We start from the raw sequence: 27292 nt of genomic DNA on the forward strand, positions 1-27292 counted from the left end.
AACCCCAACAAATACCTCCTCCTGATGTCAGACGATTCAGACTCCAAGCCCTACCCCTTGCCGGTTCCGGCAGATCGGGATGGAGCCTCGGCTTCGAGCAGTTCCGTCTCAAGCGGAGTCTCAGGGTGCAGTCCCATGGCACAGATGCGGTGGGTGGGCAGCTACGCCCAGGGCAGACCTGACCTTGGACTGCCCTCCGAGGGCAGCGACAGCAGCGGTCAGGACCCCGCCCTCTCTCCTCACAACGTGCGCAAGACAACGCGTTCTCGGTTGTCCCCCGAGGAGGACGTGGAGATGAAGAGCAGTGGGTCCAGCGGCAGCGGGACAGAATCTCATGGCAACGAGAGTCATGGCAACGAGAGTCATGGGAATGACAGCAACGGCCACGAGTCAATGGGCAGCTCCAACAGCTGCAGTAAAGACTCGGCATTGCTCGAATCTTCAGGCAGCAATAAAAGGTAAGAGATGGCAGAACTTTCTCTCCTTTACTGTAGTTTCTTATTACAAATTTAAAAAAAAAGACATGCCACTTAGTTTTCCAATCTGTACCAATTTGCAGCAACTTCCTCTTCCACCACAGTAAAAAGGTGCAAGGTGTAATAAGGTGTTTTTTTTAAGGTGTTCATCAGATAAATTAGTTTTCTATAGTGATGGGATGTTTTTGGACTTCATTATAATTTTAATTAATCACTTGCAGGCTTGTAGATTTACCAACCGAAGCTTATGTAAATGAACAGCATGGGGTCTCCTGGAAGAGCTATCGCTACAGGGGCCTTTACAAGCAACACTCAACTCTGTCAATTACGACTGCAAGTTTAATAGGAATGACCTGAAATGAAGTGAATGTGAACAATACTGCTCGATAACAGAACCGTAAGTCAGAGGCTTCTTAGAGCGCAGAACAACTAATAAACTGCTTTTCCTGCTAATATGGCTCCATGTCAGTAGGTCCCTCTCTTCTAAATGTTCACTCTGAATGGCAAAAAAGGGCAAAATCACCAGATCCCTTTGGCAAAACAGAAGACAAAAAACCTTGTCTGGTTACTCTCACCAGAAACAAGCAAAATAAATCGCCATTGTCAGTGAAAGTTTGGTGTTTTTTGTCAAGAATGTAAGGCAATATTCAGACTCAGTTCCTCTGTCTACAGCAGTGTGGATATATCAACTGGCTAATTACCATTCCTGATTAAAGCTAAAAATTTTTACATCGTCATCACTTTCTATTCAACACAAAGAGACTTACACTGAAACTTCACTCTCCTAAATCAAATTTTAAAACTTTACTGTGCAGCAGGACCTCAGCAGAAACGGCTGGGATAGTTTACTTATCAAACATAAAAAGAAGTTTACAAGCAGCAGTATGCACCTTATCTTTGTCATAAAATTGAACGTGAAATTAGGTTTAGGGATTTAGCCACGGAGTCATTCACCCCTAACGTAGGCTGATCATTGATTGTGATGCAGTGCCAAACTTTAGCCAGTAGATCAACAAAAAGGTAAAAATATTATTAAGAGTCACCGAGACCCACCTGTTTATGTCAGATAACAGCCATTGCTTATAATTAACACTCCAGGAGTCTTTTACCACTTAAATTTGTATTAGTGAAAATTTTCTCTCCATGAACGGCCCTTCAGAAACAAAATTTTTAAATGGTGCTTTGTAAATTGGGCATTCCATTCAGTGAATCACTGTTAGCTGAACACTTTTCAAACTCAGAATAGATTCTCGCAGTAAGATAACGTTGGGTAAAAATACCATAGCTTCTTGATACTTGGAGTAGAATTTGAAACAAAAAAAAATTGATCTAATCTCTTATTTGAAACAAAAAAGTAACAATTATTCTTACAAAATAATTTATCATATTGTTCATTGCAGTCAGATCTTTGTCATGAGATTTAAACTACTCTAAAGCAGATGAATGGCTGGACAGAAATATTTTAGCAGCATAATATTCCAATCATACCTTGTCCTCGTAACAAGAGGCTAATAGCATTAAGCTATTCATTGCTGAAGGGCAACTATGTAAAAATGTTTAGCACTTTATAGCTTGGGACTAGCTTCCAGCCAGATCACATTATGAACAGCTGAGTCTAATCTGGTTTCTGGTTGAAGCAGTGGATAGGTTGTCTTGGCAGCAGTTTGGTTAAAACTACGTTTTAAAAATTTGTCTGGCAAGTTTGGTGAGATGTGGTTTGGCTTACATGTTGAGATTATCTGTGTTTTACTGGAAAAGCAGCTGTAGTGCTAACCGCAGTCAAACAACATTATTTTATGGCAAATAATGTTGTTTTTTTTATTCCACTGCTTCACACACACATTCACATGGTGGATGGAATATTTTTAATGTTTTTCTTCCTTAACTTTACAGTTTTGACACATAAAGGAGCATTCATGCAGCACATTATATCTTGCATATTTCATCCAGAATTAGTGAATAATAGATAGAATCACCTTTGAATTTAAGCCATAGATTCAACGGTGGTAATCCGTAAAACCTTTCGTGCGAGTATGTGGCAACAGGCCAGGATCAACATTCAAGGTTTGTGAAAACAGATAAGCTCATCTGTTTTTTAGCAAGAGCAAAGTATTTTGGTGATACATACTTAAGGTTTTTTTATTCATAAGTCTCAACTTTTGAAATAAATCTTGGATAGCACCTTTAATTTCATGAGTTTCTGTGACATCAAACCTTTTTTCTGAGACATAAGAATTGGTTTAAAACTAAAAAAAAAAGAAAAAAAAAAGACAGCTTTAAAACTTTCAGAATATTTTCCTGTCTTCATCATGTCCAGAAATAGACCCAGACACTATACAGCTTGTCCTGGAAACATACAGAGCAGAGGAACAAATAAATGACTGTATCAACCAGCAGGAGAAGCAAATTGATGTCATCTTGAAGGCTGGAAGCTGGCTTTTCTTCAATGCCAGATGGGCCATGTCATGCTTTCCTACTCCTTGTTGCCATGACAATGCACTGTTTGTGTGTGTTTATCTCTGGGTGGAGCAACCCGGTCTCAAGCTCTGACGTCTTTACTCACGCTAGGCTTTGCCTTACTTTGACCTGCCCTTGCTGCTTGAGATCCAAGCCTTTTTTTTTCTTTTTAAACCGCTCCTTTTCTGCCATGGTCTATTTCCCTTCTGGCATCTAACGCTCTGTCTGCTGACAGAATGACGTATTTTAAACCCACATAACTCTTTCTGGTTTTGTGTTGCTACATAGCACCACTGTCTGCCAACTCTGAGTCAGCTCAGTTTACTTTCTACATTTTTTGTTCTCCAGTTTTAGGAGGTACACCTCAGAATGTTTTTGTACTTGTCTACTCTCTTGATATAGATCTGTATGTATAAACTAATTTCTGGAAAAGCAAGTGATTTAATCGCAACCAAATATTAACCTATTAAACTAACATGTCGACAACATTGCATTTTCTAAGAGTTAGGACACCCTACCCCTAAAAGGTTATCAGATGCCCTTTGGCTTTTGCATGTACTGCATGCTTTAGTGTCTCAGTGGGATTAAGTTCTGGCCTTTGATGAGACCCAGGATCTTTCGTTTCTTAGTAATTGGTCAGTTCTTGATGTAGCTTGCATGTTTTGTGTCCCTGTCATGTTGCTCTGCTTTGGCTCTATTTGTTTTTTATATGGTTTCACAATTCTCTCAAGCGTCCTTTGATAGTCAGTAGATAAAAGCCACATCCTGCTGCAGAAGATCTTTCCCATTACACTTTCAGCTATGTGCTTCTCAGGACAAGAAGAATAAGTGTTACCCATGGCATTATTTCAAAAGACTGACAGCGGGCCCATATTGACCTTATTGTTACCTTAAATTCTAACTTTAGTTTGTCTATGCAAAATTAGCCAAACCTGTGGTTTAAACAGCCAGTTTATCAAATTTTAAACTCAGTTAATGTTATCGATTCTTCTCATCTTGCTGCAATGTCAAACTAATGGCAAGAAAAAATGGTCTGCAGTTGTGAAAAACTACAAAGGCATTCAAAGCCTCTTTTCTTAGTTTTGTTGTCCCAAAAAGCCTGTAGATTTAAAGCGGTTAAATCTGACACCCAAGTCCTGCACATGTTAGATGAACTCATTCTAATCTAAACCATCTACCACACCTGACTCAAATTGTTGACTCATTTCCTCTGTTACTAAGTTCATGAGGAACCCGCTTGGCTTGTTCATCTAAAACATGCAGAACACCAGCCCACTTCCTGGTGTGTGTGGGGTACATTTCCAAGGAGGTTCCATTAAACGTTTTCTACCTACTAATATCAGTGATCAGTTTATTTATTATGTCCTACTGACACTGTTTTAAAACTAATAATCCTGTGCCTGTTTCAATAAAGAAAATGAATTTGTTGCTTAAAATGACCACATGTTCTAGCATGTCTCCTACTACTAATATTAATATGCCAATTCATCAGGTGAATATCACGTGCTTGTGCCAAAGTCCAAACATCTCCTTTGTCCCATTTATTGGTGAGCTTGCGTGCGAGTGGCAAGGGCTTTCTGGAGTTTATTCAGAGATCACTGATAAGTGATGCATTTTTATGGCTGCATTGTTTTATTTCCCAGAAGCCAAATGGATGGCTACACACATCTAGAATTACATCACTGCAATAATTTCTGCTTAATGTTTTACTGAGTGAGCTCCTCTGTGCCACAGATCCTGCTGGTTTTCTGAATGTAGGCAGAAAAAAAATGACAGTAGATTGCAGCTTAAAACATTTTCCACATTGTTCAGGTGTATTAGTTTGACTAATAACTCTGTTAGTCTGTAAGGTTTTCATCTCATTACATTAGAAAGATGATTTACTCTGATAAGCATGGACAGTCTGGTCAGCTAATTTTCAGTGCCATCGGGTCGATTGATACAAATCAAATATTGAAAAGAGATCAAATTATGGATCAAAACAGGAAGCAAAAGTGTGAATGGATTCAACAAATTTACCAATAGATGCGTTTTTAATTAATTCCCATCACATTCAGTGAGAAACAAACCTATGAAAGCCAAATGGAAAACGTCTCATGTCATTTTTAAATGTAATACCTTTGCTGTCCCAGTTATGCCTCTTAAACATAAAGGAATCGATAACCTGTCAGTAGAAGATTTTTAATTAAAGAAGACCAGCTCCCTCTGACCTTCATTTTGTGTTTCTGCTCCCGGAGGACAACTGAAACGTCTCTTACATCGCCTCTCTCAGCGCCCTCTTTATATAACTTTTCCCTGACCTACAGACTCCCTGCCATGATACCAATTAGCTTACTGGACACTAAGACATATTTAGACTGTCTAGTCTAAAACCAGCTGTTGCATTGTGCGGGACAGAAGGCTATTTAGATTGAATTAGATTCCTTCTTTGGCTCAGGAAGGCTATTTGTGAAGATGTTACCTATTCTGAGCAGGTAATCTGGGTTATTTATAGTTGTTCAGTTTTAGTTCAGATGACTCAGGTTCTCAGACAGCTGCTAATAATCTTGCTCTAAGCCTGGTGGGTAATTCTTCATGTATATTATAAGAAGTGTTATATAGGCAAGTAGGGCAGAGCTGTTGATTTGCAATTGCCAGTTTCTGCTGTTTTCTGTTCAGATTTCACCACAGTGTCAGCTGAAAAGAAAAGAAAAAGTTTTGCCCTCTCAAACTTGTGTTCAGACTGAAACCACGTGTGGCATCTCTGGGAACTTAAAGGCTTACACTGAACTTGGACTCACCTGTGCCAGGAATAACGATTCACTCTATTTTTGAGCAGGCGTTCTAGATATAGATAGTATGCAGTGTTGAAATTAGTCGTAAGGTTCTGGGTTAACAGAAGCTTACATTTGTACATTAGATACATAGTACGAAGCTAATAGAGAGACTAAGTTAACACAAACAGGAAATGTCTGTTTGTGTTAACTTAGACGGTCAGCCATGATGGCTATTCCAGGATTTCTTTGAGCAGATCTCCAGATTTTTTCTCAGCTGAATGAGATCATGAGTTTGTTGTCTTAGAACTGTTTACTGTAAATTCTTATAGATCTGTTATTATCTGAGGGTGTTGGCCTGAATGAAGGTTGTGGTTTGTTTTATATGGAGCAAATGTTCACTGTAGTTGAGGTCAAACAAATCCTGTTTATGTTGGAAGTAAAACTTTTTTTCTCATGTACGTATGTTTTCCCTAATTCACGTCAGCAGGACGTTGGTTTAAAAACAGCTTTTAAATGAATAATAAAAACATGAACCTTTATGCATGAACAATGAACATGATAGACTTTTGTTCGTGCTGCTTATTTGTAAATGAAAATGTAGAAAAGCTAAACAGAGGATAAAATGAGGTTGATAAGATTTAAAATGAAAAAAAAAAAACACTTCTGTAATATTAAATTTTTCTGAGAGATTAAATGTGGTTGTTCTCATCAAAATTACCAGAAAAAAAGACTTGAAAACTATCAATATGTGTGCATTGATTGTATATAATATATCACTTTCATTATTTTAAAATTCAGATTCAGCTGTATTGTAGGTAATGGAGACAGACTGAAGGCCAGAAACGGTCTGCTTTGAAAATATATCAAGCACACCTTTCTAAATCTGAGCACCAAGAGAACAAGCAGCGATTTTTGCCCACTGCTTGTTCTCTGCCCCCACTTGTGTTTTGACCTCACACTTGACCACAGTGCTGTGTTCTTGCTGTGCAGGAAACTGAGCTGCGGGGAATAATTTGATTCCTTCAAGTAGATGACAAAGACTTCAGGATAAGAGTGTGATTTTTGTTTTGTTACTTGGTTGCTAAATGTTCAAAATTGGATCTGAAGCTCAAAAGACGCTGTTACAGAATTCACAAAAGGCATACGAAAACAGCTGATCTTCTTTTAGCTTGAGTTAACAACAGGCCCAAAGTGTGAAAATGGGGACACTTGTCCTTTTCCACTGAAAGAAACTCGAGCACCTCAGACGCGTGTGAAAAACATGTGATAAGTCTGTACTTCAGAGAAGAATCATTTGCAACTAATTGTTCTCCTTCTGCTTACTTTGAACTCTCGAAAAGCTGATTGATTAAACATCAGCGTGAAATCTCTTTTTTTGGAACAGAAGTGATTTTTACTCCATTTTCAGGTTGCAATTTAAAAATGTTCCTTCTCTCTTGCACAGCTCCAACTCCCACAGCCCATCTCCTCCCAGCAGCTCCAACGCCTACAGTCTGCTGAGCTCAGAGCAGGACAACCCTTCAACCAGTGGCTGCAGGTTAGCTCAGTGACCGCCGCTGCTGTCAGGATCAAGATCTTTATTTAGTCTGTTTGTAAGAGCCCCTTTTCATTAGTGCTATGAGTGATGACTCTTGGTTGTTTACTTGTCCGTCTTGCAGTAGTCAGGAGTCCGCGAAAGCCAAGAACCAGAAGGAGGTGATTAAAACGCTGAAGCAGCTCAAACTCCACGTGCCATCTGACAAGCAGCACAACAGCAAGTCGACCACACTGAGCGCGCTGAAATACGCCCTGCGCTGTGTGAAGCAAGTGGAAGGTCTGTTGCAGATAACAACCTACTCTGCCTTCTCCGTGCTTCCGATTGTTTTCATCAACAACGTCTGTTTGCCTTTATGGGTTTTTTATAGTTCTTTTTTCGAGTGATTCGCTGTACATTTATGAGTAGACGCAGGAATGCAGCCATTATTCATTCATTAAGACTGACTTTTCTGAAGTGTTTGAGATAAAGGTGATGCTATAATTTTGAGCATCTTTTGCACATAGTCACAGAGGTAATGGCTTGTAAAATTGGCAGAAATTTTACAGGCCATTACTGTATAAAATGTAAAGTATCAGTTATGTGTCATGCATATCAACAGCTATTTATCCATTGTAGGTGTTCGGTAGTACAGTTCTTCAGTTTTATCATTTTCATTATTAAAAAATGTCCTTGGCATCAGTGTCGTGGGCGTCTTGGAAGACGATCCTCTCTGTGTTGTATGTTGAACAAATTTGGACCAAATCACTGCATCTTTTCTCTTTCAGCGAATGAGGAGTACTACCAGCTGATGATGGTCAATGACAGTCATCCCTCTGGCCTGGATGTTTCTTCTTACACCATAGAGGAGATAGACAGCATCACGTCAGAGTACACCCTCAAAAGCAACGTAAGACCAAGTCTTTGTTTTTTTCCTCTCCGACTGGTGCGCGTCACAGGTTTAAGATTTTTTATTTTTTTTTGGCATCTACAGGACATTTTTGCAGTGGCGGTGTCCCTGAGCACAGGAAAAATCATCTACATATCTGATCAGGCTGCCTCCATCCTAAACTGTAAACGAGATGCGTTCAAAGACTCCAAGTTTGTGGAGTTTCTGATGCCGCAGGACATCAGTGTGTTCTACAGCTTCACCACGCCTTACCGCCTGCCGTCTTGGAGCATGTGCACTGGAGCAGGTACCGAGAGCTACATGTCTCTCTCCAAACCACCGGCTAAGTCCAGACAATGTTCAATGTATGGATATTGTGTTGATGTTTGAGAAAGATCAACGAAACACTTTGAAAGTCCATTTATTTTATTATATGTATGCAAATCAATTTAGACTCTAATTTAGACAACACTGACAAACTCTTTTCTGCTTTTTTCCATTTTGTTACATGTGATAGCCACTCGTTCTTGAAAAATGCCTTTCAAACTTATTGTCACACACAGAATAGAATAGAATAGACTATTCTGAACTTTATTTCAGGGCATCAGAATAAGGGGAACGGCATAAAAATGCATGTTTTTAGATTTTCATTTGCAAAACGTTTTGAAAACCGTGTAACTTTTTCTCAGCTCGTGGTTGTAACATGACAGAATAAGATGCAGCTTTAGATTAGGGAAATAAATTATGCATTTGACCCCCTTTCATTTATTACATATTCAATGTGTGCAGGTTTCTGAATATTGCTTTTTGATGCATTTATTCAGACCTGATGCATCTGCTTTTGGCTGCATCCTGTGTGGATCGTGTTCCCTTTGAATTTACAGGTGTTTTTTTTGGGTTTTTTTTTCCTGTTTCAGATCCGTCTCCTTCTGACTGTATGCAGGAGAAGTCCTTTTTCTGTCGTATCAGGTGCGTTTTGCATCGGTTCCTGCACGTCAGGCCATCTGCTTGCGTATCTGTTTGTTGGTTTTATTCATGCATTTAATTCCACTGCGGATGTTTCTCATTTTGTATGCGAGTTCACATTCATGCAGGCCATAATAAGATGCTTTTTCCAGGTTAAACTGGAAGAAGCACTTTTTATGAAGAAACACAAAAAAATTAAAAAGAATTGCATTTGTAAAGGTGATTGGATTTTTCCTACTTTTGAAGGTTCAAAATTTAAGTTTGGTTTCTTTTATGTTCCTCGTGTCTGAAGTGAAAATTTGCTCCACACTGCCCCTTGTGTTCAATTTGCAAACTAAGAGTAGATAGTTTTAATACATAGTTGACTGAAACGTGCTGTTTTTTCTTGGGTTAACTCATTGCTAAATTGTTGTTCTGATATTCAGTGGCGGTAAGGAGTTCGAGGGTAATTTGCGGTACTATCCGTTCCGCATGACCCCTTATCTGATGAAGGTGCAGGATGTGGCTCATGATGAAGACCAGTTCTGCTGCCTCCTGCTGGCTGAGAGGGTTCACTCTGGATACGAAGGTAAAAACGCTGCTCAGACCAGAATATTAGCATACAAATATCTGAATTATTATTATTATTATTATTATTATTATTATTATTATTATTATTATTATTGTTTAAATATCAACAATTTCAATTGTTTTCCAAAATTTGCTTGCAGCACCCAGAATTCCACCTGATAAGCGCATTTTCACCACCACGCACACTCCAAATTGTGTATTTCAGGATGTGGATGAGAGGTAAGGTTTCAGTGCACTTTGTGTACGCTTGCAGCTCCTTGCAAATCTTTTCATGCCTTTTGAAGATTTTCACAATGAGTCGTTTTACAACCAAACCTTCTTCATATTCTTGGGGATTTCATGTGATAGAACAACACAAAGTGTAATCAAGCCAATCTTATTCATAAAGTTCTTTAAAAACAACAAGCACTAACCTAACAAATAAAAAACAGAATAAAACTCATGTAAAAGTAATAAGTAAGAATATACAAGGCATACATCAGGAAAAGTATAAAAATGACTAAAGAAACTGTTCCCTAACTTTGAAGCTGCAAAAGCAAATGCCCTTTGCTTTAAAAGTAGCAAAGTGAAAGGAAAGCAATGGTTTTAGCAGCTTTGTTGTTGTTCTTTTCTTCTTCTACTTTATTTTAGTCTATTATGTTGTGGTTGTAATGTGACAAAATCTTAAAAAAAAACAAAAAAACCTTAAAGGCCATTTTATATTCCAAATACTAAATGCGTAACACTAATAGAGATAATCTTTTCATGTTGTGTGTCAGGGCCGTTCCTCTCCTGGGCTACCTCCCCCAGGACCTCATCGGTACTCCGATTCTTTGCCACCTGCATCCCAACGACCGGCCCGTCATGCTGGCCATTCATAGAAAAAGTGAGCCTCCAAATCAAACAGATCTATATTCTTAGCTGATGCGTACGCCAAGATCTGAGTTTTAATTCTTCGTATTTTATACTCCAGTCATACAGTACGCAGGGCAACCATTCGACCACTCGTCCATCCGCTTCTGTGCTCAAAATGGAGAATACATCGTCCTGGACACCAGCTGGTCCACCTTCGTGAACCCCTGGAGCAGAAAGGTTTCCTTTGTTATCGGGAGGCATAAAGTTCGCATGTGAGTACTGCTCATGTTTTCTGTGCAGAAGACGGTTTTTACTGAAGTTTTGTATAGAAAAGTTTTATCAGATTTTAAACTGTCTTGTAAGTCATTAACTGTTGATGCATTTTTCCACCAGGGGCCCCATGAATGAGGACATTTTCATGACTCCGCTCTCATCCATGGGTCACATGAAGAATATGGACTCAGATATCCAGGAAATAACAGAGCAGATTCATCGGCTTCTGCTGCAGGTGAAAGAAGACGGCCACCTGACAATACTGTGCAAAAGTCTGCAGACTTTCTTTTAATCCTCTAAAGTAGCCTTGAATAGCAGTTCATCAGGCTTTCTGGATGTCTTTAGAAGTTTCTCTTTGGACTTTCAATTTTAATTTTAATCAAGCAGCTGAAGATAATCGAATATAAAAAATATAACCTTGCATAGGGTAAATGATCAACTGAAGGATGGTTCAGGTCTTAGGTTTTGTTTCAGATCTTTGCTGGATTTTATGGCTATTTCTTTAATGCTCAACTTTCAGATACAATTAATCTGCATTAAATAGTTAATTATCCTTGTTTGTGTTAATTCTCTCCTTAACTGTCACCGTCAAAATGATTAAACGCAAGTAGATGACAGTCAAGGGGTTAATAGATCACTAGAGAGTCTGATTCTGGAGCAAATTCTAAGTAATAACATATAGATTATAGAGATAAAGCAAGCACTATTCCAAAAAAGATTAAAACTCAAGACACATTTTGAGATATGTCAGCATCCCTTTATCTTGTTGTTTTTAAACTTTTTCTTCTTCTCTCTCCTTCCTTGATCAGCCGGTTCACAACAGTGGGTCGAGTGGTTACAGTAGTCTTAACAGCAATGAGTACCTTCAGGGCATGACCTCCTCCTCAAGTGAGAGCCTGAACAATGGAAAAGAAGGAAAAGTGCAACAAAAGGAAGGGGAGCAGACCATCAAAAGCAGACCTGTGAGTAAAACTGCACATACCTGTCTGATTTCACAGCACATTTATTTATTCTTATTTATTTATTTTTTTGCTAAATCCCTGAAACCACTTAACTGCAAAGTGAGCTTAGGGAACAACTCATTAGTACAATTTCTTCCAAAAGCGTACTTTTCAGGAAATTTGTAAGGGAATTCATCTTCAGAAGAACCATGAGCAGCAGACGGCAAAATCAGAACACAAACGAAGCAATACCAGTAAGTTGTTTTTTTGTTTTGTTTGTTTGTTTGTTTTTTTTTTTTTTATAATCCAGTTATTGTTACATTTACGTCTTTATTCAGAAACTAATTTTTTGGTCTGTCTCTGCTAGTGTCAGGACAGAACAGCCAGGCGGTTGTACGTCTCAAAGACTCGGCTCCCCCGATCAGCTGGAGGGAGGCCACCGCCGCCGCCGACAGTCGAGTCTCTTTTCACGAGGAGCTCGGCCTCAACGATCAGACTGTCTACTCCTACCAGCAAATCAGCTGTCTGGACAGTGTTATCAGGTACACAGATAAAAACGGACACTTTGACAAGCCAAGGTCCATTCTGCAGAAAAAGAAGCTGATCATGTCTTAAAACTGAAGGCTTTTAGTTTACCGAAAAGATTCTCAGTAAAATGCATTGAAACATTCTATTGAATCAAAAAGATTCAAGAATTGTGATCTTCTCTGACCTGTTCTAGTCCACGCTCCTGCAGTGAAACATAGTGCCAAACATGACCCATCTTAAAAATATGATATTGCCATTCACTAGCTCGTGATCATGACATCAGTGTTGTGACTGGCTCCTGCAGGTACTTGGAGAGCTATAACGTCCCTGTCATCATGAAGAGAAAATGTCAGTCATCCTCCAACACCACCTCCTCTAACTCTGACGAGGACAAACAGAAGAAGTCGCATGCTGTGCAAGTCTCTGAAGGTATGTGCTGCTGCTGCCGACCAACCAACAGACCAGATTTGCTATCTCTCCAAACAACACAAGAAGTTCTTTTGAGGATTTCACACTCTTTCCTGTGAACTTCTCATTCTCTGTCTCTCTCAGACGTCTCTCTAATGCCAGTGCCTTATCTGCAGCTGTTGTCCTCTGTTCTCTTTGGCAGAACCAACCTTATCGAAGGATCATTCCCGTATTTCTGCTTTGGATGATCCTCACAAAAAGACCAGTGACCCCGCCACTGCGGTAGTGGGCACTTCGATGCCCCTACCAGTGCCAAACAAACCAGAAAGTGTGGTGTCCATTACCAGCCAATGTAGCTACAGTAGCACTATAGTGCATGTTGGGGACAAGAAACCTCAGCCAGAGTCAGGTACAGTGGAGAAAAAAAACCTCCAGCCAGAATCTCTCTCAACATGTTTACACGAAACACTTCTGGTGACAAAGAATGTCTATATGCTGGTGATGTAATAAGTAATTATTTTTTACTTGTTATATCTTATTTCCTCAAAAAAGATCCTATCCTTCAGTAGTTTTGAAACATTTATGTACTATTTTTTTTTTACTATGTAAATTGCATAACATAACAAAAAAGAGAAAAGATAAAAATGCATGTTTTTGCAAAGCATCTTAACATGCATGTGTAGATACCACTGCCTCTGTGTTGCCTACAGGAAGACCCTTGGACACAGAAAGACATTTATTTTGTCTTTGTACTTTAGTTTTCATAAAACTCTCCAGGATATACACAGTCTTTGTCACCAGAATAATGTTAACCTTGATCTAAAGACGAAAGCTGCTGTCACACTGTTTCTTATCTTGCCACTCATGTTAATGTATCTGAAAACGTTTCTTTAACATGAGTTAAAATGTGAACTAATGAGGAGCATTTGGTGGAAAATCCCTTCATGTCATGCATGTGAAGAGTTTTTGTTGTTTTTGATGAGCTACAATTATTAGGCTGAATGGTGTCTGAGTGTCCCTGCATGGCTACCTATTTATTAGCTTTATTTAATGGAAAATGGATCCAATTCCCTGCCATGTCAACCATTTTTTAGCATTTAGCATGCTGATTTGAGTGAATCCTCACCATATAGGCCATCTACAAATCATGATATGGGATCATTTGCTGTTGTTGGGTTAAATAATTGGATCAATGGTGGCACAGTTATTAGACCTTGGACTTTGCATGTTTTTTTGTTATATGCATGGCTTGTTTCCTGTAAATGGGGATTTATACATGCAAAATTGTTTGCCCGTTGGCTGAATCTGGTTCAGTTAAGTAAATATTTAGATAATGCAGACTTTGATTCAATTATTTTACAGTGAACATAGTTTCTTTAGGACAGACACAACATGAGATTTGTGAAACCTTCGTTGTATTTGTAAAAACAAAAAATAAGCACAACCACCTACTTTGATTTAGACTTGGACTTTAGATTATTTTTAGTAAAAATGTTGAACCAAAACCTGGACTAATTTATTGAATGCTGTTTACAGATGCTTTAAAAAAAACTATTTGTGATTCATAAAACTTGTGTTTTAACCCATCCATCCATTCGTCTGGTCTTTGATCAGGATAGTCGGTGCATGTTTGTTGTGTGTGGGATAAAGAAAAATGGACTTACCAAAGGCACCATTTATGCAGGAACCACCACTGACCATAGAAACCCATGGAAAGACAGATACGAAATAATGTGACAGGAGTATAAAAATAACACAATTGAGAGCTAATTTTTATCTCCAAGTTCATACAGTTTTTAATGTTACAGTGCATAGCTAAACTAATCCTACGTACACTACGTATTTATCAGCTGGATACAGTAAGCTGGTGTGTTATTTTGATGTCTGTTTTTTTTATTTGTGCATTATTCTTATTTGTTAGATTTATAACCTTTACTCAAAAACCAGCATCGCCCTCTAAAGACTTATTCAAATGCAAAGAGCCTTTAATATGCTTTTAATTACTTTATGCAGTGGACAAATTAGAGTCCAGGATAAGTAGAAGATTAGCCAAGTAAACAACAGCAAATTGTGCTGTGGCGAAAATGTCAATACTGTTGTACATTGTGGGTAATGCTCTTTGAATGTCACGAGGAGTAATTGCTAAAGCATCCCTCAGTGAAATGGGAGACGCTGGCAGGAAGCTGATATGCCATCAACCGTTTCTTTGGCCTGAACACACATGTTTCTGCTGATGCTCTTTCTAAAGCACATCAGATATCAAAACCAAAGTTAAAGTTGCTAAATGTATAATGGTAGTTGTGTTAGCAACATTTCTTTGACTGTGAAATATTACATTTCTTTTACCTTATTAGGAGAGACTGACAACTACATTGTTCCAGATTTAGATGATGATGTATTTTTTTGTTTGAAGTATCCCACCCCTCGCCCCCACTCTATAAAATGTTCATTGGCAGGGTCAGATAGCCGTGCCACTTCATCCTATCGCTACAGCTTTAAAGGACCTGAGTTGAATGCAGGGAACGTACATGTAAGTCTGGTTGAAGGTTCAAGTGTTGGGAAGAAATTCAGTCTGGTGGCTTCAGACTTTCTGGCTGGTGAATGATCCCACCCTCAGAAACGTGTCACCGGTCGTTATCACTCAGCACAATGTAACATGAACAACAAAAATATTAAAATTCACAAAGAGTGCATATGTGCAGCTCTGACAATACTTATAAAGATCTAAAATGAGACCTTGAAATAAAGTAAATATTGTCACAATTTCATTTTTTTCTTTCTATTGTGCAACAGAAAACCCAAAGTGTGCAGTTGTTTGTGTTAGCACCTGATACCCCAGAGACAGGTTTCTGCTTTTGTGTAATATCCTGACACATCATTTGTTTAGCACTTAATTATAGGTTAGAGTTTTGCACATTTAGTACAATAACCACTTGGGCTATCAGTATTGTTGCTTAGATGTCATCTGTCATTTGTGATTTTGGTTTTGAGCAGCTAAGTTGTGAAATGTCAGAAAACCTGTTGGTATCTGCGTCTGTGCAAGCCTGTTGTCGACTCGTCTTTGCTTTGTTTGTCATCGTTGCAGACGGTTAATAGTTTCTTTGCATAATACAGCATGTAAACATTCCTGTCTCATTGTCATCCATGCAGAGATCACAGAGGATGTACCTGTTGCAGGAGACATGCCAGAATCCAGCCAGAGCATCAACACTCCTCGTCCAGTTTCACCTCCCAGCCAGGAGATGGAGTCCTACAAGAAACTGGGTCTGACTAAGCAGGTGCTGGCAGCTCATACGCAGAAGGAGGAGCAGGCCTTTCTCTGTCGCATTCAAGAGCTTCGAGGACTCGCTCCCCACAAAGCCAACAGCTCCCCGCCCCTGGACCAACAGAGAGATGAACGCACCATCACTGGTACCACTAAACAACACCGTTAAATAATGGTTAAATAGCAGATTAGATTTATCCCTCAGATGCACGGGGCTTTGCTAAAATACTCTACTTAAACATTTCCACATTTTGTCAAGATCAGAACCACAAACTTAGATTTATTTTCAGATTTTGTATGGCACAATTCTACACAATTAGTGCACATCTGTAAAGGGGAAGACAAAAGTTTGCTTCCTAAACTTTTTTTTTTTTTTTTTTTTTTTTACAAAAACTGCAAATTTCACCTGATTTACTCTGGTATCCTCAAATAGCGTTCAGTGTAACCACCTACCTTCACCTAACTAGTAAAGGTCAATTGTGTGTTATTTAATCTCAGTATAAATACAGCTGTTCTGTGAAGGCCTCTGAGATTTGCTTCAAAACTTTAGTAAGAAAATAAAACAAGAAAAATCATGAGGACCGAAGAATATATTAAACATGAAAGTTGGGGGGGAGCAATAAAGCAGGGCTGGGTTAAAGGACTCCAGGTTCTTTACTGTCATATCATATATGCTTCCGCATAACACAATATGAAACTGAGTTTCAAGGTGCCAGATAAAAACACACAAAAGACAACATGGCTAAACTGAAAGGCATAGATAAATAAAATAAACAATAAAACTACAGGCAACTGTACAATAATTGTGTAATAACACAATTTGGCTGGTTTCTGAGATTTTTGAGCTCTCTGAGCTCAACAGTCTTACTGTCACAGGGTAAAAGCTGTTCCTGTGCCTTGTGGTTCGACATCTGATGCTTTGCAGCCTCCTATCAAAGGGAGCGGGGAACAAACCACGTGTTTGTCAGGTGGATGGTGTCCTTAAGCTGCTCCCCACCATCTTCTGTGCAGAATTCGCACCTTTAGCAGAGCGGTTGCCATGCCAGAGAAGAGATCCAGGAGCACATGACATTCTCCACCACAAACTGGAGGGGCTTTAGGACAAACAAAACAAACAAAAAAAAAAACATCCCATGTTCTGAATATCTATAGGAGCTCTATCAAATCATTCACCTGCAGGCGGTATTTCATTAAGGCCATGTTTAAGAAGATGCGCTGGTCAAATTATACCAAAATGTAAATTTTTGGCCTCCAAAAAAGCGTCACACATGGCAGAAAATTAACACCACATGTCACACTGAACACACCAACCCACACAGTGAAACATGGCGGTGACAGTGTCGTTCTGTTGGGATGCTTTTCCTCTGCAGGGAGGTCAGTCAGAGATGATAGTGAGATGGACTGACTCAAATACAGGGAGTATGTAATTTAAAAAATAAAAGTCTTTTATAAATTTGTTTAAACTATGTAAAACTGTGGCAAAACAGTATGCTATGAGACAGGTAATCTGTGAAGGAAATCACACTTCTCCTGTGCTAATGGTGGAGAAACAGCTTACCAGTCCAGGAAGTCTAACTAACCCGAGTGTTCATGGCAGACTCCGTTGTTGTGAACCATCTGTGGTGTAGCAGAGAGAAACAGTTAGGCTGTGAGCAGCGCATACATGAGGATGATTGAGAGCACTAAGACACTCCTCCTGGCTCTGATTGGTTGTCGCTGACCAAGTGGCGTATTTCCACATCACAGCTATTCACTACTTTATGTTGATTTGTGGTTGTAATATGACAAAATGAGAAATGGTTCAAGGCGTGCGAATACTTTTGCAAGTGTCTTTCATTTGCATTCATTCTTTTAATTATCTGGTAACTTAATGTCTGTACAAAACAGACTTCTTATTCGTAATTATTTCAAATTGGAAAAATACAAATAGTTGTATTAACCATAAATGACGGCCAGTTATAAAGAGACTCTCCTGATGTCAGTGTTGACAGATTGGCTGGAGACCAAAGGAGGCGTTAATTAATTGGTTAAATCATGTAAAAAATTAATTACACATTCAAATGTCAGAAGCCAAAAATAATGTCTTTTATTCAAATAGCTTTGTTTCTAAACATTTCCTTCATCAATCTACAGCTGCGCACACTGTTCAACCCAGAAAGCAAGAAGGTCAGAAACCAGAGCCGACGCCGCGCCGAGGAACACGAAACAGGAAGACCAAAACCAAGAGAGCGAAGCTTCTCACTTCTCCGAGCGCCGCGCCTGCCCCTCACAAGGAGCGACCGCAGCAGCTGCCCCCTCCTCAGACGAACAAGAGCCATGCGCAGACCCCGGTGTCTCCATCTGATGCCTCACAGCCCGCTTTCCCCGCACCATATCCTGTAATGCTGCCAGGCTACCCAATGCAGATCTACGCCAGAACAGATTCTGCGTTGTCACGCACAGAAGCTCCGCCACAAGACTTGGGGGATAACCAGGGTGCCCAACTCCCTTTGTTGTCCCCGGGCGCTCAGTTTGCCCCCGTAACCTCTCATATGGTCACACCTATTATGGCTTTTGTGCTGCCCAACTACTTATATCCTTTAATTGGACATCCAGCACCGCCGGTGCCTATGTATCAGGTAGACGCTGGGGGTGTCCCGATGCAAGCGCCAACTTTTGATCAGACTGCTTTCCCAAGCCACGCCGCCTTCGCAAGCCCACCTTTCGTCAACAGTCAGAACCAGCTCAACCCGACGTTAGCATCCTACCTGCCGCCGCCTTTCTACTTCCCTTCCTCCCCTGATGCCCCGAAGCCCCCGGCGGAGGGCCGCTCCCGCTCCTCCACACCGCAGTCTGGTGAAGGTGAAGGCCAGGCGTCCCCGCCTCTGTTCCAGTCCCGCTGCAGCTCGCCCCTGAACCTGCTGGAGCTGGAGTTCTCCGTGGACAGGCAGGACAACGCGCCTCACGCTTCAGTAGGACAAGGGAGTAACGCGGCTGAGAGGGAGAAAGGAGCAAGCGCCAGCAAAGCAAAGGAGAGGGAGATGAAAGAGGTAAACGGGGAGAAAGAGAGAGAGAGGAAAAAGTTCTGGTAATACTTTATTTGAAGGGGTGTGAATAAGACTGACATAACACTGTCATAAACATGACATAACACCTGTCATGAACATGAACAAGTCCTTATGAATGTCTATGACTGTTGCCATGAAGTGTCATTCAGTAAATAATGGTACTTTTAATGAAAAGTTGCTTTAAAAGTTGCATTAAAAGTCAATTAAAAGTGCCAACTTTGCATGATTTTGTAAATAATGACAATTTAATGCAAGGTTGGCACTTTTAATGGACTTTCAATGCAACTTTTAGAGGAACTTTGCATTAAAAGTGTCATTATTTACCAAATGACACTTCATGACAACAGTCATAGACATTCATAAAGACTCGTTCATGTTCATGACAGGTGTTATGTCATGTTTATGACGGTGTCATGCCAGTCTTATTCACACCCCTTCAAATAAAGTGTTACCAAAGTTATTTTATGTCATTGTGTCGTCCTCGTGTCTTTCATTGTTTCTGGCTGATGTTCTTCACATGTGACCTCTGAAAATATACACTCATTTCAAAATGATGTCCCCTCCCCAAATATATTGAGCTGTGTGCCTCGTTTTCCCGTTAGGGATTTATTCCCACCACCACCTGGATTCTTAACATATTCCCAGCAATAAACTGACAGAGTTTCTTTTATATGTATTACAATGTGTAAAATCAAGTGAGCTAAGACTCCTTAGATGAATTGTGGCTTTGGGTGTTAATGATACTATTATCCCTTACACCCTTTAGCCCTCTCTCAGTCTACTTGGTCCACCTGGACCCTTGTATTTCCAACCCACATCCTGTGTCTGTGAGCGTTTGTCTTGGGATAAAGTGTGGTCTAGGCTTGGGGCTGGCAGCAAAGAGGTAGGCAAATCCTCAGAAAAACTCAACATTCTCTAAATCCCATTCCTTCCAGATTCCATGTCATTTGTAAAAGCTTGTTTTTTTTTTATGTTCGTATGTCACTTGTATTTTACCCTGTAATGCTTTCCTTTGTTCAACAGATAGCTAAGACTGAAAGTATTAAAAGTAAAAATAGTAAAAAACTAAACAGTTCAATTCTGTGGGATTGCAGCTGTACTTAGACTTTATAACGCTTCCTTCTGTAAGCTGACTGTGAAATACGGTGCAAGCTCAACTTCAATCCGAAGCACAGAGCTTTAAAGAAATGTTCACAGACATCCATGTTTTTGTTTTTGATTGGGAATTTGTATAAATTTCGAGTGAAATGATAGATGCTTTTAAAATTGCTTTATGCAGATGTTTGCAGCATGTGATCAGTGTGGACCTTATCACATGATCAGGTCCGCGTTGGGAGGTTGTCCGTTTTACTGGGAGCTTTTGGATGAAATTTATTGGACAGAATGTGCTGACGATTTTGAATTTGTTTAATTTTTGCCACTTCGGTATGGAAAATACATCTGTGGGTTGAACAGAAATTGGATGACAAAACAGTATTGGTCTCTTTCCAGTTTAAGCTCAGAACAAAATATACACTCCAAATAAAGATCCGTCTAGATGAGCTAACTATAAAATTTATTTTTCCTAACAACTTGATTTTTTAACTAGGTGCTTCCAGCTCTTGTCTGCTGTCTTTGCAATCAAATCAAGATGTTACCACCTCTTTGCTTTCTGAAACTTTTCAATGATGAAGTGTCGCCATGCGAAACACTGAATGCTTGGTGTTCGTATTATTCGCTTGCAATTCAAGCAGTTCTTTGTAATACGCTATCAGATTCAGTGATGCTTTGATAATGATGAATTTGCGATATATTGTGCAGCACTAATTCAGTTTTGCTGTTTTTTTCCTTGGTCTTTCCTCTCCATCCACTTTAGAAATGACAAAACAATAAATCTACATTGACAAAATCCCTTTCATGTTCTTATAGTTGCACCTGTCTCTGTGCATTGAAGAGACTCTACATAGATTTAAAAAAGTGTAATCGCAGTAGCAAAATCTCCGCTCTTTTTCAAAAAAAAAAAAAAGGATAAACGGCTATGACCAGTTGAGATGGCGACGTCATGGTCGAGCGGGAACATATTCCCGGTACTGAGAGTTAGAGCAATATTAATACCAGTGCTGTAATATGTGTGATTTTTTGCAGAGGAGCGACGAAGGTAACAACAGCGATGTCATCTCAACATCCAGCGACATGCTGGACATCATCCTTCAAGAGGACTCCTGTTCAGGCACCGGCTCAGCCACCTCCGGCTCCATGGGCTCCGGCTCTAACGGCTTTGGGACTTCAGCGAGCGGGAAGTCCAAGAGCAGGACGTCGGCCAGCGGCGCCTCGGCCAGTGAGACGTCAGGCAGTTTTTCAGGTCTGCATTCAAACGTCAGCTTTCAAAAGAAAAGCAAACAAAAACACAATTTTTCACACCCTCAGCCGGGGGGAGGCTGCTAAAATGATTGCAGCATACAGAGAATAAAACATTAAAGTCAACATAAGGGGCTTTTTTTATTATTATCTTTTAACTTGTTTGTCATAAAAATATGTGGCGCTTGTTTTTTTGTTTGTTTTTTTTCCAGGAAGCAACAACAGCAGTAAATACTTTGGCAGTGTGGACTCATCTCAGAGCAGCCAGAAGCTGCTCCTTAGGAGCAGTGAGGAAAGACCAGCAGAGACAGGATGTGTCCTGCAGGACCCCGTCTGGCTGCTGATGGCCAACACAGATGAGAAAGTCATGATGACCTACGAGCTGCCCTCCCGGTGAGTCGAAGGACAGGCGCAGCCAGCGAGGAGTAGGAAGGAGGTTCTTGTTATCACTGTGGTTTGAAACTTAAGCAGCCTCTGGTTGGATCAGAAATGCAAGGAAACATTCAAACATTTGAATTTCTTCTTTGTGGTATAATTCTTTGACTATAGCAAAAGATGTATCCAGGTAACTGAAAGTCACAAATGCATACCAGGTGCCTTCTATAATCTTGTAGGAGGAGATTGACTGCTGTCCTGTTGCATAAAACATCAGGAGACCAATTATCGTGGCACTGATAATTTTATTTTAAAAAAGAGCTATTTCAAATATGTTGTACAGGTTTTTTCCAAACATTATAGGTTTATTTTTGCTTTACACACAGAAATGAAATTATTCAACAACAAAAAAGTCATTAAAATTATTACCCCTTTCAAGAACTAACCTTTTTGCACAAACCATTGTTGTGGCATGATGTGTGTGAAGTTACAATAGATGGTTTTAGTATAAAGACCAGACTAACGGTTGTATCTGTCATCGGATAAAACATCAGGTCAAGAACTAACCCAGTTGGTCTGAACTTGAGAAAAAAGAAAAAGGAGTGTTGGTGTGCAGTCAGCAGTAGGAGAAACAGTTGTTGCCTTGTTTCCAAAATGTCAAGAATTAGAGTGAGAAGGCAGAGGCAGGAAGCAAAAGATTTAAGAGACCCTGGAATGAGAACTAGCGAGAGACGTCAGTAAAATCTGCCAAGACATAAAGCAATGGTCAGGAATTGTTGTCACGAATATATGACAACAATTGGATTGAAAGGATGCAAGAACACTACTTTTTCCACAAAAAAAAAAAAAAAAAAGATTAACGCTCTCTCTTCCAACATGACAACACTATGTTTTTACTGGTGAAGGACTATCTCCAGACAATTAAAGTGAGCGCCACTGACTGACCTGCACAGAGACTTGACTCAACTGAACTGAAGATGAAGGTGAAGCCAAAAGGCCATTCAATCTGACTAAAACTGAAAGAACTGCTAAAGAAAAACAGGCTTGGGATTCCTAAGGAGAATAAATGTATTTCTTTTTTCTTACTTGTTTTACTTTCTTCAAAAGAGTTGCAGATAGGATATGTCAATAATAAAATTACATCATATACCTTATACATTTACACTCTGTTATTACAGTGTTTAATTTAAAGTAGGACTCGAATCTGATTGACATGGAACCACTTCTGTTCATAGCAGTGTCAGCTTTAGATTTAAAGACGTTTGAATCATTTAAACCTGCTGTAGTGACATTATTTAACCAGTAGATGGCACCCTAGTGTTAAGGCTGACATTGGTTCAATGAGCCTCATAATGAGAGACATCAAATTTTGTTGGTTTTCACTGCAGGGATGTTTCAGCAACTTACACACTTATGACAAAAATGGGATTCTGATATTTTGAGTGTTTTAAGTTGTTCATGATTTTATGTTTTCTTATGTCAACTTCATTTGTAATGATTATTACCTTGTGTGTGTATTCCTGAGTTGATCTGCAACACATGGTGGAAAAAAAACAACAACAAAAAACCCTGGGGAAAAACTTAAGCCACTCAAGGCCGATGGATAATGTTACAAATAAAAATGTCATGTACGGAATAAATCTGTAATTCAAAACAGGTGATGTCAGTAATTATTCCTTAGTGTAAATGTATCAACAAACGAAGATTGTTACTGAATAAATGTGTGCCGCAAAAATATGCAGTTTCCCTTTGGTGTTTCGATACATCCATTCGAAGTTTTTCGACTATACTAGATGAAATATATATGAAATGACACTCTACATCATGGTACCTAAACATGTCAAAGTAACATTTTACAGCAAAACATTGCAGGATTACATTACACAAATGCCAGCTTTAGCAGTTTACATCTGCAACAACTAAAAGCTGCTATATTAATGTCATGTAGAGGGAGCGCTAAGTTCTCTGCGCTAAGAAGCCTCTGTCATTAACCATACGAAATGGAAATAGTCTATTCCAACTAGACCTTTATTTGTTTTGTTTTTCACAGAATGAGCACAACAGGCTTACATCATTCTCAGTAACTTAACGATTCTCTGATGTCTTTTACTTATTCACAGCCGTTAGCAAAGTTTACTTAATCTTCAGCTTTAATGCACCTGTGTGTTGCAGATCAAAATGAATTATTATATATGTTGACAAGAAAGTTGCCACTGTCTATAAATAAGAAAAAACCGAAGAATGATTGCTTACCCAATTTTTGCAACCTTTTTTGTGTGTGTGTGTGTGTGTGTGTGTGTGTGTGTGTGTGTGTGTGTGTGTGTGTGTGTGTGTGTGTGTGTGTGTGTCTTCCAGGGACACTGGCAGAGTGCTGGAAGAAGACAATGAGAAGATAAGGGTGCTGCAGCAATGCCAGCCCCACTTTTCAGTGGACCAGAGGAAGGAGCTGTGCGAGGTCCACCCCTGGATACAGAAGGGAGAGTTACCCAAAGCCATCAACGTTGAGGTAGAAAATATATATATATGTTTCATTTTAACACATATTGCTCCTATTGGCATGACTTTGAAAAGCTTTTATCATTTTTTTTTTTACAACTTTCCTGTCACAATACAGCTCCAATTTGTAGTCTGTGGTAGTTATATTCATTTCTATGATGTAAATTGAAAAATATAAGTGGAAAAAAAAAAGAGTCAAATGCAAAGCAATACAATAAAACAACTGAAAGCTTAAACTTAGGCAAACAATGATTATTATCAGCCTTTTCTTGTATTTATATGTTTTGTGTCTCTCAACTTCACTCCTTAATGTAGGATTTAAACCCATTTGTGACTTCCAGGGATGCACCTGGTGTGACAGCACCTCAGAGACTGCAGCAACAGTTGGAGTGGAAGACCAGCCAGATTTGGGACTGGGCGATATGGAGACCGGAGAGCACTGCTGCCCCGAGAGGCTCAGAGGCGAACCTTTAACCTCTGCCACGATCTCCTCTCACTCTAGTCCTCCTTCAAGCTGCAACCCGCGGGCAGAAGAAGCAAATCAACAGGAGTTTTAAAGAAACTGCTGCTCCGCTGTAAAGAAGAAGCTGCCTTACATGAGCCGTTTTGCTCTGCGTCGCGGTACAATCTGTGCATTTGTAAAATGTGAACATCTGCGGTGATCAATTTCGTTTTATTTTTTTAGCTGCATCAGGCAGGGTCGCTTCGTTGCTTCTGGGATAAAGGCCGGGCTTTGTGACTCTACGCGTTTAATGATTTGCCTTCTTTCGCACATCGCAGTGCGGCACCTTGAAAGAATTTCATGCACTGATTATAGGAGATAAAACATGTGACAAGGGAACAGCACAATGCTCATAATCATGCTCAAAGCATGCCAACAGATGCCAAGCAAACACATGCCAGACTGTGAGACAGTTAATGAAATCAGTATTTCAGGACATTTTCCCAGTTAAGTTAGGTGAGGTGAGAAAAAAGTAGAGGTTTGTTTTTTTGTTTGTTATTTTATTTATTAATTTTTTTTGTTTAGCAACAAATTACTTAGGTTCTGTTGTTATTCATTCTCATAAGGTACTGACTGGACATATATGTGCACTTTTTTGGTGCTAAAAGGAAGAATTATTGGTATTTCTACAATTGCTCAAACTCATTTTTGGGACTGGAAAATTCAAACCTGTTAAGCTATCCATCATTTCAGTCCCTTCTCCGCCACATAAAAACATGCTCTGATTCTTGCCTTTAGTGGAGTAACATGCGGTCCGTCAAACCTGACATAAAGGCCAGCTATTCATAATATATTTTACCTTGTCTGGTTATTTAAGAAGCTCCAGACTGAATGTGAGCCTGGTTTGATTTTTTTTTTTTTTTAATTGATTGTTTTATCCGACACTCTGTAAATTATTGAAGCTGAGAGCAAGCTGGCCCATGGTAGTAAAATGAGAGTAATGGGAAGAAAATGTGCAATATTTCCCTCTGAAATGCCATAAAGCAGAAACCATATCCCACCTAGTGAAAGCACATGCAATACTGCAGTATTTATTAAGCTGATCGGAATATTTTAACAGGACGTGACTGAGCATGTGCACAACGCTGCTTTAAACTCGGTTGTAGTGTTTCAGAAATATTTTTTGTTTTTCTTCGGAGCCATGTGTTACCAAACTATTCTTGATGTGGGTTCGGCATATTTTAGTTATGAAATGTATCAATTGTTTCAGATGTGAAATTCTTATTTCTTTGCTGAAGTTGCACGGGTTAATCTTTGAAAACGTCTTTGAGTATATACATTTGTATATATTTTGGATACATGCTTTTTGAAAACTATATAATGTGTTTCTTAAAAAAACAAAACAAAACAAAAAAACTAAATTATAAAACAGACAGGACCAAGAAAACTAATGCTGACTGCAAGTCAGAAAGGGAAAAATAACTGTGTGGTTGTTTACAGTGGATAAGGTTGGTAGAGTAAGAGATGACACAAGCTCATTATAAGCCAAAAACCTGAAAGGTTTGTTATTATTTTAGAAACTTAAGATGCCTGGGGGGTTTTTATTTTATAATTTCACACGAATCCATGCTATTTCTCTGTAACTTTTCTGAATGTGTCATTAGTCTGTCTTCTATTTCAGCAGTCTTCTCAAGCACCTTTCTTTTTCGAGTCCTTATTTTTTCTTCGTTCAATGAAAAATAAATATTTTCTTGAAATAAAAATGTTTAATTTGAAAACAGCATTGTTTTGCATATTACCTACGGCACTTTCACGTCCACATATCGTTGCCTTGTGTTTTTTTTTTTTTTTTTTTTTTTCCTGTATGCACATTTTTGTTAGTGCGACATTGATAAAACAGTAAAAGTTATAATTAAAAGATTGATAGATATAGGTAAACACCAGGGCTGGTTGTCCAAGCAAATTCAGTACAATAGAAGACTGCAGGACGCTAAAGAAAACCTCTAAAGCCTTCAAATGTTATCACAACACAGCAAGTGCTCACAAATGTGAGACAGCGAGTTTGTCCGATCTGAAAGACACTGAACAAGTTCATCATTCGTTGTATTTGAGCAAGGAGGAAATCTTTGTGCTGTAAAGGTAAGCCTAATGTTTGTTAAATAAAATTCAGTCAGAGCCCTGAACTCCCGGAAAAACATTTAACACAACGGATCATGCTGCATGCGAGGAGAAAAACTTTATCGTTGCTGTGAAGAACGGAGGTGGAAGTGTCGTGGTTATTGGCTAAACAAAGTAACTGAATACACCAAAAATTCTACCATCAAAGGTGTCAAAGGCAGAAAGTGTGACATCTGCGTCAGAACTGAACTCGGAAACATCGCAACGGCCCCAAACATGCCATAACTCCACCTTTCGAAGAGCAAAGAAGTGGAAGCTCCTGTTATAAGCCCAGACTTTGATCTCATTGAGAAGCCCTCGGGTCACTCGAAGGGGATTAAGGTTAACCTTAAAACGTCTCAGAGGTGAAGGTGAGGAGTTGGGTGAACATTCCTCAAACCAATGTCAGAGGCTGACTTTTTACTCAGAATACACAGCTGTGTTGACGTCTTTCAAACAACGAACAAAACTAGGAGAACTTGCTGTTTAGCTCCAATTAAATCACTTTCTTTGTCAGATATGGCCTGGATAAATAAATTAATTAATTAATTAATTAATACAT

At 39.3% G+C, this 27292-nt stretch overlaps 1 protein-coding gene across 3 annotated transcripts; it reads left to right on the forward strand.

Annotated features, from left to right (window-relative positions):
• LOC106941719 (period circadian protein homolog 2-like) lies at positions 1 to 26192 on the forward strand. 3 transcript variants are annotated; one of them, XM_015024817.1, is made up of 23 exons: positions 1 to 458; positions 7134 to 7226; positions 7348 to 7502; positions 7991 to 8112; positions 8197 to 8398; positions 9009 to 9060; positions 9483 to 9625; positions 9768 to 9846; positions 10386 to 10492; positions 10580 to 10733; positions 10855 to 10969; positions 11544 to 11696; positions 11839 to 11929; positions 12043 to 12217; positions 12508 to 12632; positions 12814 to 13020; positions 15762 to 16022; positions 18010 to 18905; positions 19690 to 19806; positions 21048 to 21264; positions 21473 to 21653; positions 23991 to 24141; positions 24473 to 26192. In XM_015024817.1, exons 1-23 carry the CDS (start codon positions 25 to 27, stop codon positions 24686 to 24688), a joined length of 4446 nt encoding a protein of 1481 aa, XP_014880303.1. In that variant the 5' UTR covers positions 1 to 24; the 3' UTR covers positions 24689 to 26192. The 3 variants fall into 3 exon arrangements, with proteins under 3 accessions (XP_014880303.1, XP_014880304.1, XP_014880305.1); XM_015024818.1 differs by lacking the exon at positions 19690 to 19806; XM_015024819.1 differs by lacking the exon at positions 12814 to 13020.
• Positions 26193 to 27292: the final 1100 nt, after the last annotated feature.

This window comes from Poecilia latipinna, unplaced genomic scaffold (genome assembly GCF_001443285.1).
Source record: "Poecilia latipinna isolate Pla-1442-1.1 unplaced genomic scaffold, P_latipinna-1.0 Scaffold3823, whole genome shotgun sequence".
Taxonomy (NCBI): domain Eukaryota; kingdom Metazoa; phylum Chordata; class Actinopteri; order Cyprinodontiformes; family Poeciliidae; genus Poecilia; species Poecilia latipinna.